We start from the raw sequence: 12,973 nt of genomic DNA, 5'->3' as shown, positions 1-12,973 counted from the left end.
TGGGCAATATTTGTGCACTGCACACAGCATTTCCTGGACAATATTGGAATCGTTGCAGAGATCCTAGAGCTATGTCTCCCCTCTTTCTCTTCACAGCTGGATTATTCGCCTCTGCAAAGCCAGTGGCAAAACAACAATTAACTGGCTACCTATCAGTCCTGTGTACATCAGCCCAACACACAGCTGGCCAGCAGCCCCTGAGGAGGGCACCCCATGCGACCAGCTCTTTCCATTGCAATTGCTCATTATAACTTTTCAGAACCCTGCAATGGGAATAATATTTTCCTACCAAGGCTGCAACTTTGAGGGAGGATGTGGAGGGAAAATGAAAGCTGGCACTCTCCGGAAACAACGGAAGAGTAGGAGCTGGGGCTTGAAGAATAACACAGCAGCATATTGTGAGATTCACAATAAAATCACAAGAGTTGGCAACACTAAGATTCACCCTTCCCATGCAAGGCTGGAAACAGTTACACCTCCCTCTGCAAGCAGCCAATCTACTACTGACCACTCGTGGAGTTACATGAAGGAAACTTCCTCTATAATAAACATGCAACGCTGTCTTCCATTTCTCTTCTCTTCTCTTCCCTTCCTAGGCCCTGTCTGTCCTGGGGATGTAGCTACAGTGCTGCAAGCCCCAGTGCAGATGGCAGGTCATTGCCCTAGTGTATTTCCTTCCTGCGCCCCGCTCGTCTCCTGCTAGCCACTAGGGGGCACTGCGCCCATGGGCCAGCGCTCGCACTCTCTCGCCAGGCCCGTCTCCGCCCCTGGGTCGCGTCACGACTCGCGCCCTGGCTTCCGGTCTGACCTTCGACCCCGGGAAGCGCGGGGCTCCGCGCGCCGCCCCTCCCCGCCCGGCAGGTATCGCCCCCAACGCGCTGCTAGGGAAGGGCTCGGGGCAGCCGCTTAGCCCCGGCCCCCCGCCCTCCGGGGCCACCCCCCCCGCAGGGCCAGCCCCGGCCCCCCCGCCCTCCCCGCAGGGCCAGCCCCGGCCCCCCCGCCCTCCGGGGCCACCCCCCCCGCAGGGTCAGCCCCGGCCCCCCCGCCCTCCGGGGCCACCCCCCCCGCAGGGCCAGCCCCGGGCCCCCCGCCCTCCGGGGCCACCCCCCCCGCAGGGTCAGCCCCGGCCCCCCCTGCAGGGTCAGCCCCGGGGCCAACCGCCCCCCCCCGCAGGGTCAGCCCCAGGCCCCCCCGCCCTCCGGGGCCACCCCCCCCGCAGGGTCAGCCCCGGCCCCCCCGCCCTCCGGGCCAACCGCCCCCCCCGCAGGGCCAGCCCCGGGCCCCCCCGTCCTCCGGGGCCACCCCCCCCGCAGGGCCAGCCCCGGCCCCCCCGCCCTCCGGGGCCACCCCCCCCGCAGGGTCAGCCCGGGGCCAACCGCCCCCCCCGCAGGGCCAGCCCCGGCCCCCCCGCCCTCCGGGGCCACCCCCCCCGCAGGGCCAGCCCCGGGCCCCCCCGCCCTCCGGGGCCACCCCCCCCGCAGGGCCAGCCCCGGGCCCCCCCGCCCTCCGGGGCCACCCCCCCTGCAGGGTCAGCCCCGGCCCCCCCCGCAGGGTCAGCCCCGGGGCCAACCGCCCCCCCCCGCCGGGGCCGCCCCGGGCCCCCCCGCCCTCGGGGGCCACCCCCCGCAGGGTCCGCCCCGGGCCCCCCGCAGGGTCAGCCCCGGCTGCCCCCGCCCTCTGGGGCTGTTTCTTGCTGAGCAGTTCCTGCCCTGGCTAAGGAGGGTTCGTTAAAACCCTCTCTCTAATGGAACAGCGCCTGATCTCACTGTCATTGTACATGTCTGATCCTCTGTGAAAACTGGCTGGGCTCCTGGGGCAGTGAGTTCCACCAGTGAACAGTATACTATCTTCTAAGTATTGCCATCAATCAGCTGTGAATATCCTAACTTGTCAATTTGATTAAAGCCCCACTGATTGCAGTGTTGTGGAAGGGTGAAGAGTGCACTCACTCACTTTCATTAGCCAACTGGTATTGGGTCAGAAAATAGGTCTTCTCTCTAAAAATCTGCCCAGACACGCCCAGTCTGTTCCTGGGTCGCTACTGGCCTGCCCCACTGCTACTTGCTCTCTCATTCCCCTGTGATTCCCGTATTCATTCCCCTGCCTCCAAAAACAAAGTTTCCAAGTGTACCACCCTCCCCCCCCACATACCTGATGAGGCCATCCCAGTGAATGGACAGCAACCCCCAGTGTTATACTGTCCACCCACTACCATTGAGATGAGGCAGTGAAGAGCTAAGTAAATAGGGTCCTTTGTGCCTAGATCAGGGACTGTGCCTAGAGTCCATTCTGGGGGGGCACAGGACTCAGCCCAGGTTCCGGTCTCTTTCAGGACTGCTGGAAAGCACGAGCAGGGAGGCCATGGCCACCCCACAGGTGACCGTGGGCACCATCGTGGTGGATGGGCAAACCCTGTTCTACAGGCAGGCCAATCCGGCCCAGCAGGCCCCCAAGCCGTCTGTCCTGCTGCTCCACGGCATTCGCTTTTCATCCGAGACCTGGCTCAACCTGCAGACACTGTCTAAGCTGGCGGATGCTGGCTATCGCGCTGTGGCCATCGATCTGCCAGGTACAGGGGGAATCCCTTCAATGCACAGCCCCATGAGTGGGGCTGGGCGGGAGAACAGCCCTCAGATGCCAGGGTGGCATAAGGTCCTCGGGCGAGGCACAGTCCCATCATAGGAGCACTAATGCTGTGCGTGGCTCTGGCATCTTCCCCTGAGAGCTTTCACAAGCATTTCCTACATCCTGTAACTCCCCTGTGATATGGGATCAGATGAGGAAACTGAGTCACGGAGCGGTTTCATGCCTGACGCACACGCATACCAGGAGTCAGCAGCATAACTGAGAATAGAATCCAGGGGTTCTGACTCAAGTCCCTCCCTTTAACTAGCAGATGCCATCGTCTCACGGCCTGTGGAGCAGAACCCAGAACTCCATAGCTCCCTGCACCTTTCCTGAGTCATACTGTCAGTGAAAGCTGAGGAATGACCCTGTTGTGACCTGGGGGCCAGACTGTCGCCATCTCCCTGGCCCCCTCTATACTGTTTTTATCTGTCTGGGGACCAGGGCTGAAGGGGGGGAAGGGGAGAATCTGCCCCCCCCCAAGTCTGTAACTGGGGTGAAGTGGGGGGCATGAATTGGGAAGGGGTAGGGCCCCAGTGAACGTGATGCATCAGGACTGCAGATTTCTTGCAAGGGGCCTGCCAGCAACATCCGTAACGCAGAGGGGTTTTGTCTCACATGGTCCAGGGCTTGGCCATTCCAAGGAGGCGACAGCTCCGGCTCCTGTTGGGCAGCCTGCCCCGGGGGGTTTCCTGAAGGCTGTCTGTGAGGCCCTGCAGCTGGGCCAGGTGGTTGTGATCAGCCCATCCCTCAGCGGGATGTATTCGCTCCCATTCCTCTTCCAACACAGCCAGCTGGTCCAGGCCTATGTGCCGGTGGCGCCCATCTGCACCGAGAAGTTCCCCGCCACGCAGTACGCCAGCGTAAAGGTACAGCCCCTGGACTGGCAGGGAAGGGGCAAGTCTCTGTCATTGGGGACCCCGGTGTCCAGGCTGGAGCAGAGAACACTAGGCTGGGGGATGGGGTGGAAGAGCTAAGGCACTGGGCAGACACCAGGAAGTGGGTGAAGGGAATCGAGGTTGCAGGCGTGTAACAGAGTCGGCCTGCAGCAGCGGGGGAACTGGAGAATCCAAATCCAAGCCCCCACTGAAGGGAATGTCCAGCGGTAATACTCAAGCTCCATCAGGACAAAGCACTCCGTGTACCACGAGCGGGCCTCTTCCCGGTCAGGGACAGAGACTGGTACCTGTAGCCTGGCCTTACGACTCAAGGCCTAGGTACTACCCTGCACAGTTATGCTGGGCCACATCCATTCCTGGTGTAGCCCCACCTCACACAGTGGTGTTACGCCCTTGTGACCTGGGCCCTTCCGCAAGCTGGCAAAGCCGTGGGAGAAACTGCATTTCCCAGGCCCCTTTCACCACCTCCCTTACCCTGCGCTCACTGATCCCACTCGTTTGCCCTTGTTCTAATGCTCCAGCCCCCACCAGTTTTCAACCATTCCCCACTCCCCCTTTATTTATTTTTTTAAAATCAACCTGCTGGAGAAAATGTTCCTTCTTTTTCCCCCAGTGTGGAACTTGTATCCCCTCCTCCTAAAATAACCCTGCTGTGAGAGCCATCCTCAGCCCTACCCCAGCGATCCAGGGGTAGGGTCTGAATTCTGCAGGGCTAAAAAAGGGAGCCTGAGCCCACTGGCAATGGGTCGCTCCCAGCTCCCCCCTGGGAAACCCAGTCCTTGCGTGCAGCCCTGGGAAGTGCAGGGCTGGGGAGGGACATTTTTATGCACAGAGAGGGCGTTTTAGCTGCTGGTTTTCAGTGTGTTTGAAGGTTTCTATTCTCTTGGGCTCTGTGCAGTGGGACCAGATCCTAAGCAGCATCCAAGCAGGCGGAGGGGAGTCAAAGTGACAATGCTATCTTTATGCCTCCCCTGCATCTTTATCCTGGGCTAGCCAGCAACTGGGCCAGTGCACAGGGTAACAGAGCAGGGCTGCTCTGCCAACAGCCTCTTAGGGCAGTTGTGGCACTCGGGATTGAGCGCTGGGACCCTCCTTTTCATCCCCTTCTCTGAAAGCCAGGATGGTGGGAGAGCTGTCACGGCAACCATGCACAGCTGGAGGATTGCCCGACCCTGTGGGAATTCCCTGGGTCACATACCCTATGGTTATGGCCTGTTTGCACCAGCTGACAGTCTGGGGCCTGGGCATGTGGGCGAAGGAATACAACAAATAGTCCCAAGAAAATGTGTCCTATTCCTCCAGATCTAAAATATCCATGGCACGTCCAGATCACATGACCCTCGCCCAAGGTCCGAGCCTTTGAACCTTTGCCCATCCCTGTTTTTAGCCTCCAGTTCTATCCCCCTCCAACACACACCTTGGTTTTTAGCTTCATGATTTGCCATTTTTGACATCTCAGCTGACTCTGGACAGCAGCCCCTTAAGGCTCCAGCCCCCCATCTCCAGCTTTGATCGGAATCCTGGGGTCAGTAGATGCCCTGATTTCTGTGAGAGTTAAGCACCCAACTGTCTTTGAGGAGCTGGGCCCTAGAAAGGGATCATTCCCAACAACTCAATTCGAGGGGAAATTCCCAGACCCAGGGGGGGCACAAAGCAATGCCCAGAACCAGAGATGCTCCCAGGCAGGGATAAACTCTCCCAGAGCTGCCAGGCCCTAGCCTCCCTCTTGTGCCACTGGCCCTGGTGATCAAAGCGAGCAGCATGCCCGTACCTGCTGTCTGAGCTCTTGTGCCTTGTGTCCCCTCCCGCTAGACCCCCACGCTGATTGTGTATGGGGACCAGGACACCCAGCTTGGGGAGATAAGCCTGAACAACCTCAAGAACCTCCCCAATCACAAGGTGCTCCTGCTGAAAGGAGCGGGACATGCCTGTTACCTGGACAAGCCGGAGGAGTGGCACCTGGGCCTGCTGGACTTCCTGAAGAGCCTGGAGTGACGAGTGGCCTCTCTTCTCCCCCAGCCCTTCAGTGCGCAATCCGTCAGGCACACGGCTGGCTTTTTGGTGCACGCCTCCTGTGAAGGATCTGGGGCCCACAGCTTCTCTCTCCCACTGGAGCGGGTACTTAATTGATAGCTCCTTCCTGATCTCGGACAATCGCAGCACACTGGGGGGGTTAGCAAAGGGTGACCATGAAGCCAGAGGTGCCCTCCTGGCAGTCAGGTGCTTGCTCCTTTTCCTTTTTAAAATGATGAGAATTGAAAGGTCTGTCGAAGCTGACTGGCCACTAGCATGGGGTGAGATGGGGGGTATTGAGGGCAGGTTCCCCAGCTGCACATTCTAGTGCAAACCCGTCCTGCAAATCCTAGCTCCATAGCTGTGCCAATGCCCCTGCTCCTGCCCTTCAACGCCCCTGCTACTCCAGCTCTGCCCCCCACCCAGCTCTGCCAGTGCCCCCAATCCTGTCCTGCAGCCCCCCTGCTACTCCAGCCCTGCCCCCACCCAGCTCTGCCAGTTCCCCCAATCCTGCCCTACAGCCTCCCTGCTACTCCAACCCTATCCCCACCCAGCTCTATCAGTGTCCCCACACCTGCCCTGCAGCCCCCCTGCAATTCCAGCCCAACCACCCCAATTCTGCTGCACACCTCAATCCTGACCTGTAGCACCCCTGGCTACTTCAGCCCTACCCCAGCCCCACTGATGTGCCTTAATCCTGCTGTGAGCCTCACCGGAGCACATGCTGACACTGACACCCAGCACTGCTTTGCTTGTGAGGAGTGACCCAGCCTCTGGGAGCCACACCGAGGCCAAACTCGCTACCAGCCTGGGATCATTCAGGGAGCTTCCTCCCAAACTCAGCAGCGACAGCATCTAATCCTTCACAAACAAATAAAACTTAAGATCTGGGCCTCTGTCTCCATGCGGCTTTCCTCCCTTGTCAGTCCCCACCTCCTCCTTCCCGCATGGCACTGACACCTGGCCCCCTCTCCCAGGAAGCCCACAGCCACGGCAGTTAAGAACAGGGTTGTACATGGAGAGGACTCAAATTCCAGCAAGAGCAGACAGAGGGAGTGGGGTCTGCAGCATGCTAGGGCAGAACAGTCCTTGGGATCGGCTGCTGGAAGGGTATAGGGCAGTTTGATTATTCCAGAGGCAGCGTCTCACATGGTTAGAGTAAGGGACTGGATGTCAGGACTCCTGGGTTCAATTCCCAGCCCTGGGAAAGAGCATTGTCTAGGGAGTAGACCAGGAGCCTGGATTCGATGTCCAAGCTCTAGGAAGGAAGCGTGTCTAGTGGCTGTAGCCAAAGGCTGGGACTCAGAACTCCCATTTCCTGACCTGCAAGCAAAGCCCAGTTTCTACAATGGCCAGAGCCTTTGATATGACGGCAATTCCCTCTCCAGCACTGGTTCTCTACAGGGAGGAGGGGGTCCCCAAAAGGCAGTCTCTGCTGTGAAGAGATCCAAAGAATAATGGAGCAGGAGGAGCACCGCTCCGTGGGATAAACAGGCACAGCCCTCGGGAAGCGTGATCCACGGCCAGGCGCAGCAAGATTAGCACCATGTCCCAGTCTTTCTCTGGGAATCCCCTGCCCCTTTCTGGAGCTAATTGGCTGCGGCATGTGGCCACCAGCAGCAACAGTGGCCCCTGAGGTACACATCCCATTGCATCAGCCCTGCTCCTACAGGACTTGCTCTCCCATCAGCCCCTGGACAATGGAGCTGGTTGATCTAGTTCACCCTGGCTCAAGACGAAAATGGCAAGTGACCTCCCTTCCACCCATCCCAAAGTAACAATGCAAATAGCTTCTTTTAAAGGCCCTGGGGGATTACCGAGTGAGGGGCCAAGCTGAACAGATGGGGCACAGGCTAAAGCCGCCAGCCACATGGCTGCTCCAGAGCCACCTGGCCTGGTTCCTTAGCACTCAGCCCAGCCAGACGGAGGAGGGCTCTGATGCTCGTCTCGCACCCTGAATGACTGAGGAGGAGGCTAGATAATGCTGAGCTTAATCCTCTTAGGCCATGCCGGGGATTTGCTCCCAGCTCAGCCAGGCCGGCCACTGGCCAGGCCATGGGCATCCGTCATGACCATGTGGCCACCAAGCCCTGGGATGGAGGGAGTGAGGGAAGGGCCACAAGCTTTGTGAGTCTCAGGACTTAAAGTGCCATGGCACTAAAGCACATCCAGCCCTGGGAGAGCAGTGGCTGTGCCTTGGCCCCAAGAGACAGGTGCTGGGAGCCTCCATCTGTTTCTAGGGGGAGGTTGTCCACAGTGTTCTTGCTGGCCAAGGACTGAATGGGCCACAGAGATTAAATGCATCTTCCCACCACTAGAGGGTGCTCTCAAGAACAAGGGCAAAGGAGGGCTGCCCCTGCACTGGAGTTGCTAGCAGACTGCCCATCCAGCACTTTTTGCCCATGCGAATGTCCCCATCACTATCGGAGAGGAGAAGATGCTCCCCCAGACAGTGTGATTCCCGAGCTACGGCATAGGCGGTCAGGGCAAGCCTGGCTGGAAGGCCCAGGCACCTCCAACACTCAGCAAGTAATATTTCTAGTATCCCAGCAGTGCCCAGCGACCCACACCAGGGATCAGGCCTGGGGGGTGCTGCACAGACGAGCTCCCATGTAGAACTGAGCAAGGATGGATTTGGGGGTTTGTTGGGGGGGAACCTCCATTAAGGGTCTGACCCCAACATCACATTTCCATTTTGAGCCTTTTAAAATGATTTTGGATTTTTTAAAAAGGCAAGGCAGGGACGGGTGCTACCCCTTTAAGGCCGCACAGAGCAGAGCGGGTGAGACAGGCACAGGGCTGGCAGACTTGGTTATAGTGTTGGCGTGAGCTGGCCTGAGCCATGGCCTCTTCTGCACAGGATGAACTTGGCGCATGTCTCGTCTCTTTCTGCACAACATCTGTGGCTGCGGCGTCATGAGGCACTTGCATCCAGCCTTGCAAGCAGCAGTCCTAGCGCCATGGTCTTGGCCTTGCTGTCTCCAGCACAGCCAGGAGAGCTGGGCCTGCAGATCCCAGGGGTTACGGGGTTAAAATGCCACTGGAGCCAGTTCCTGGGGGTGGCCCAGATCTGCTGGCTGATACAGAGGGGGATGGGCCTGTGCCCCCACAACCCCCTTTCAGAACACCCCAGCCCCAGTGCAGAAGGGGGAAGGACTCCTTGCACCCTCAGTGCACACACAGACCAGCCCCAAGCTGGCCCTAGCTCTGCGTAGCCCAGGGCGGTGCCATGTGCTGGTGCATTTGGATTCAGACAAGGGCCTGGCACACAGAGCTCTGGCCCTCCCCATGTGGGAGCAGGCAGGGGCACAGCTACCCCTTTGGAGCATTTGTGGCTCCTGTGTATTGCACTTACATTCTGCTCTCTGTGTTGCTGTGAGCCCAGTCCCTTGCGTTCCTGCATCCAACAGCTGCTCCAATTACCAGGGAGCATTTCTAGGCTCCCCTCTCGGGAGTGTCGTGTTCCCGGCGCAGCACATCCTGCTAGCTGGCAGCAAGGATGGCGAGCTTCGTCCAACGCGGCCCATTCTCCACTCCCTGTCCACCCCCTCCACGTACTTGACTCCAGCCTTCCCCTCCCTGCAGGTTCTAGACTCCCCACTCATCCCTCCCTCCTCATCCTCCGCTCCCTGCCCACTCCTTCCTCCACATCCGTGGCTCCCAGCAGGTGGCACGTGTTCCCCACAGTGCATTGATGCTAGAGAGCAGCGCAGCGCCCCGCTTGCATCACAAGGCCCAGTCCTTGGAGTGTGAGCTCTTTGGGGCAGGGATTCCTGTGAATAGAGAACCTAGCACAATGGGGCCCTGGTCCCTGGGTGCGGGCTTGATGGGCTTCTAGCATACAAAGAACAATACCAAGGTTGTCCCAAAGCACAGACACACTGACCTGTTACAGCATTTATTAGTCCACCGGCCTTCCAACCCTCCCGCTGCCCCACAGGCATGGACCCGCTGTGTGCAGCGCTAGGGTCCGCATGGCCGACCGGCGCCCGAACGGAAGCTGCATGGTGGGATGTGACAGCGTGGCTGGAGGGCATGTGTCACAAGCACTGCATGGTAAGGTACCCTGATCCCTTGACATATCCTGCTCTGAGATGTGCGCCTGCAACCAGGAGGCCAGTTGGTCACCAGCAGGGTCAGGGAGTGTCCCTCATGCAGGTCTGCCTGTTCCGTGCCAGGCTAGTTCTCCTCGCAGAGCAGTCTGGAAAACAGCCCAGCGGGCAGCTCATGCCAGCCAGCGCTATGGCAAACCATTGCTGGCACCTGTGCAAGGGGGCATCTAAGACACAGCTGGGCCACCGGGGAATGTTGGGAGCGGCACAGAGGCCTGGAGGAGCGACTGCGAGACACTTCATCGCCGCCCCTCGGGAGCCACCGATTGCATGGGTGACTTCCAAACTCCAGGGAGGCTCCAGGCATCCTCGACACCACAGAAGAAAAGGCTGCGCTGGGAGATCACGGTGCCAAGGGCACACTGCTCACCCCCAGGGGCGCTCGAAAGGCACAGGTGGGGGGAAAAGTAGCTGGACACCACAGAGCAAGCAAAAGCAAACTGAGGTGGCTAAGCTGGCAGAGACATGCCCACATTGTGACAACTCCAACACAGCTGGTCTCCTCAGGCCTCCAGGAAGCCTGGCCAATGCCCAGTGTTCACCAAGGGAGCCCCCCAGGTCTGTCCTCCCACACATGATGTGAAGGGACAGAGATAAGCAGCCATCAGGAAAGGTCTCCCAAATGGAAGGATGGAACGGACAGACCAGGAGGGACCCCAGGCAGCCTCTGTCATCCCGGGGAGAGGGTGGCAGTAGGCAGAGTGAGCCAGCCCCACAGGAGCTCTCCAATTTGCTCAGAAAACACAGTGGCACCATAACAGGCCCTCCTGCCTCCTGGAGCATTGCTGAGAGCCCAGCTGAGGGCAGCTGCTCCAGAGCATCAAACTGAGCGGTGAGATTAAAAAGGGGACAGCAAAAGACAAGGCATTGGAGGAGGCTGCATGGGGTGGCGTGAGGGCAAATGCAAACGCAGGCCCTCAAGCCAACGGTGGCCAGAGTCAACATGGCGGGCCCCAAGCACAGTTCAGACAGGGACCCTGTTGCAGAGCTGAGGCTAGTGCAGTGGGGCTCCATGCCCCCCGCTAGCAGCGAGGCCATGGGCACAGTGTGGAGGCAGTCGCTAACATGGTGAAATCTTTGCCCTATTAAAGTCAACAGCAGTTTTGCCATTGACGTAAGTGGGACCAGCTCACCCCATCTTCCCTCACCCCCCCCCATTTCTCTAGCTCTGGCAGAAGAGTCTAGATCCGAAGGCCTCACGTTCGATCCCTGCAGGTGCCCTGATCAGGGCGCTTGCCAAACTGCATTTGAAACATACAAACCTTGCAAAAACCAGCCACAAGCAATCAAATTATGGAGCCAACTCTACACAATAGCAGGGATCACATCCGGTCAGTACCAGCGCGTCCAGCTGGGTATTACCAGTACCTGTGCCAGCCGCAGGGAGATCACTTTCCAAATCACCCCACCCAAGCACAGGACAGCCCATCACCTCCCATCATTCCTTTGCCCAATGACAAAAACCCAATGGGCCAGATCCTCTACTGGTGTGAATCCATGGGGCCTTCAGCAGTAACGGTGTCCATGTCAGAGCCCTGTGTCCTCCTGTTCCTGGCCCTTCTTCCGCACCATCCTCTTCACTGGAGGGTGACAACACATCGCCGCCCGCCATCAGCTGAGCATTGGAGGCAGAGATGCTGTGCCGGGGGGATGGGGAAGGGGAGGGGATGGTGATGGTCCCCTGCTATAATGCAGGGAGTGAGAGCTCATCTTCACAGCCCCTGTGCTGTCTCCATCCCAGCCAGGGCTCATTTGAGCCTCATTACATCGTTGCTCTGCCTCAGGCTGGGGAGACCAAATGGTGAGGACATGTACCTGGGTAGGGCCCAACCACCATCCCCAGCAGAGGCTGAAATACAAGTGAGTGAAAATGAAACATGGCAGACAGCCACATTAAAATGCAAAAGCAAGAGCCAATTGCAGCACCTACATGTCTGGGAATACTGGGCCACTGGGACATTACCACTAGCCTGGCCCTTCATAAGGAAAACAACCAAAGCCACAACTGCCACCTCTCTGCAAGAAGTGCCCATTTTATGAGGACCGCATCCAAGGATACGCTGCCTGCCATGACTCCAGCAGGTGGGGGGAACACGTGCAGGACCATCCCGCCATGGCATCTATACACATTGGAAAGGCAACACCTGGACAGGCTGAAAACCCCCAACTGAACCATGCAGGAACTCCTACAAGACCTGCCTGATCCCTAGCCCTGCTGCACCAGCGAGTGGATTAGTGGAAGAAATAGGGCCCATTTTGCTAAGATGAGTATTGCCAGCAAACTAATGCGACAGCCAGGAAACCAGAAACATTCAGCAGAGCCGTGCAGCAGCCTGAGAGCAGCTGCTGTCTGGAAGACGCGACAGCATCAGCTCTTGGGGAGATGTGTCTGCACCAGCCACGAAGTGGTCAGGCAACATGACAGCACCGACAGCCAGGCTCTGAAGGGGTGGTATTTAGGCTCCTAACTCCCTTCATGGCAGTGAAAGTTAGGAGCCTAAATACGTTTGTGGATCTGGGCCTGAGGGGCTGCAGAGCCACACGGTTACAGTGGTGGGTTCATGACATCTTGGGGCTCTTTCCAGACTCCACTGCAAGCCTTCAGGAGCTACAGCAATGCTATTTCCTATTGTCACCGGGTGTCTAGTGTAAAGGGGGAGGCTCCGGGATCTGAGCTGCGCCTGGGCATCAAAGCCCCCTTCATTTGCGAGCTATGGGTGGCCACAGAATGGCCAGGCACCCCAGTAGGATCTCTCCCTCCAAGCCCCGCTGACACTGCTTTGACTCTATGGACCATGGGATCACTCTATCCCTTGGCGACCCATCCACCACAGCCTGGTGAACGGCCACTGGGCCCCGTGGGTCCCGTCACACATGCCCAACCGGGCCAGTAGCAGCCTGCATGGAACCTCCAGCACAGAGACACAGCACCCCCTAGGCCAGGGGAGTGCAGCATGCAATCCAGCCTCTCACCTACCCAAGGCCCTCATCCCTAGAATTCCCCTCCACCAGGGTTAGCAACAGCAGGTGCCCGAGGGTTGATGGCTGGGTGGTACACTAGCTACCTGCTCTATGACAGGCAGTGAGGAGGGGAGAGAGCAATGGAAAGGGAAGAGCCCTCCTTGTGCCAGGGACCCCGTGCCTGGCCCGCTGGCAGTGTCCTTGACGCTGGGCTGGCCGCGCTGGCCGCTCGGTTACCAGGAAAGAATGCAATTACAAAGGGCGAGCATATGCCAGCGGAGGGGGGCCGGTGGGGGTGGGGGATGGAATGTCCCTGTCCTTGGCAGATGGCCTTACCCAGTATGCATTGTTCCTTTTAGTGTC

The 12,973-nt window shown here is 58.8% G+C and overlaps 1 protein-coding gene across 1 annotated transcript; it reads left to right on the top strand.

The window, feature by feature from the left end:
• The first annotated feature begins 696 nt into the window (after window positions 1–696).
• Window positions 697–6,429, top strand: ABHD14B (abhydrolase domain containing 14B). The gene is made up of 4 exons (XM_038410833.2): window positions 697–861; window positions 2,333–2,569; window positions 3,253–3,494; window positions 5,337–6,429. Exons 2-4 carry the CDS (start codon window positions 2,362–2,364, stop codon window positions 5,517–5,519), a joined length of 633 nt encoding a protein of 210 aa, XP_038266761.1. The 5' UTR covers window positions 697–861; window positions 2,333–2,361; the 3' UTR covers window positions 5,520–6,429.
• Window positions 6,430–12,973: the final 6,544 nt, after the last annotated feature.

The sequence above is a fragment of the Dermochelys coriacea genome, chromosome 7, assembly GCF_009764565.3.
Source record: "Dermochelys coriacea isolate rDerCor1 chromosome 7, rDerCor1.pri.v4, whole genome shotgun sequence".
Lineage (NCBI taxonomy): Eukaryota > Metazoa > Chordata > Testudines > Dermochelyidae > Dermochelys > Dermochelys coriacea.
The sequence above is the reverse complement of the archived record's forward strand: the minus strand, read 5'-3'. Positions and strand labels throughout refer to the sequence as shown.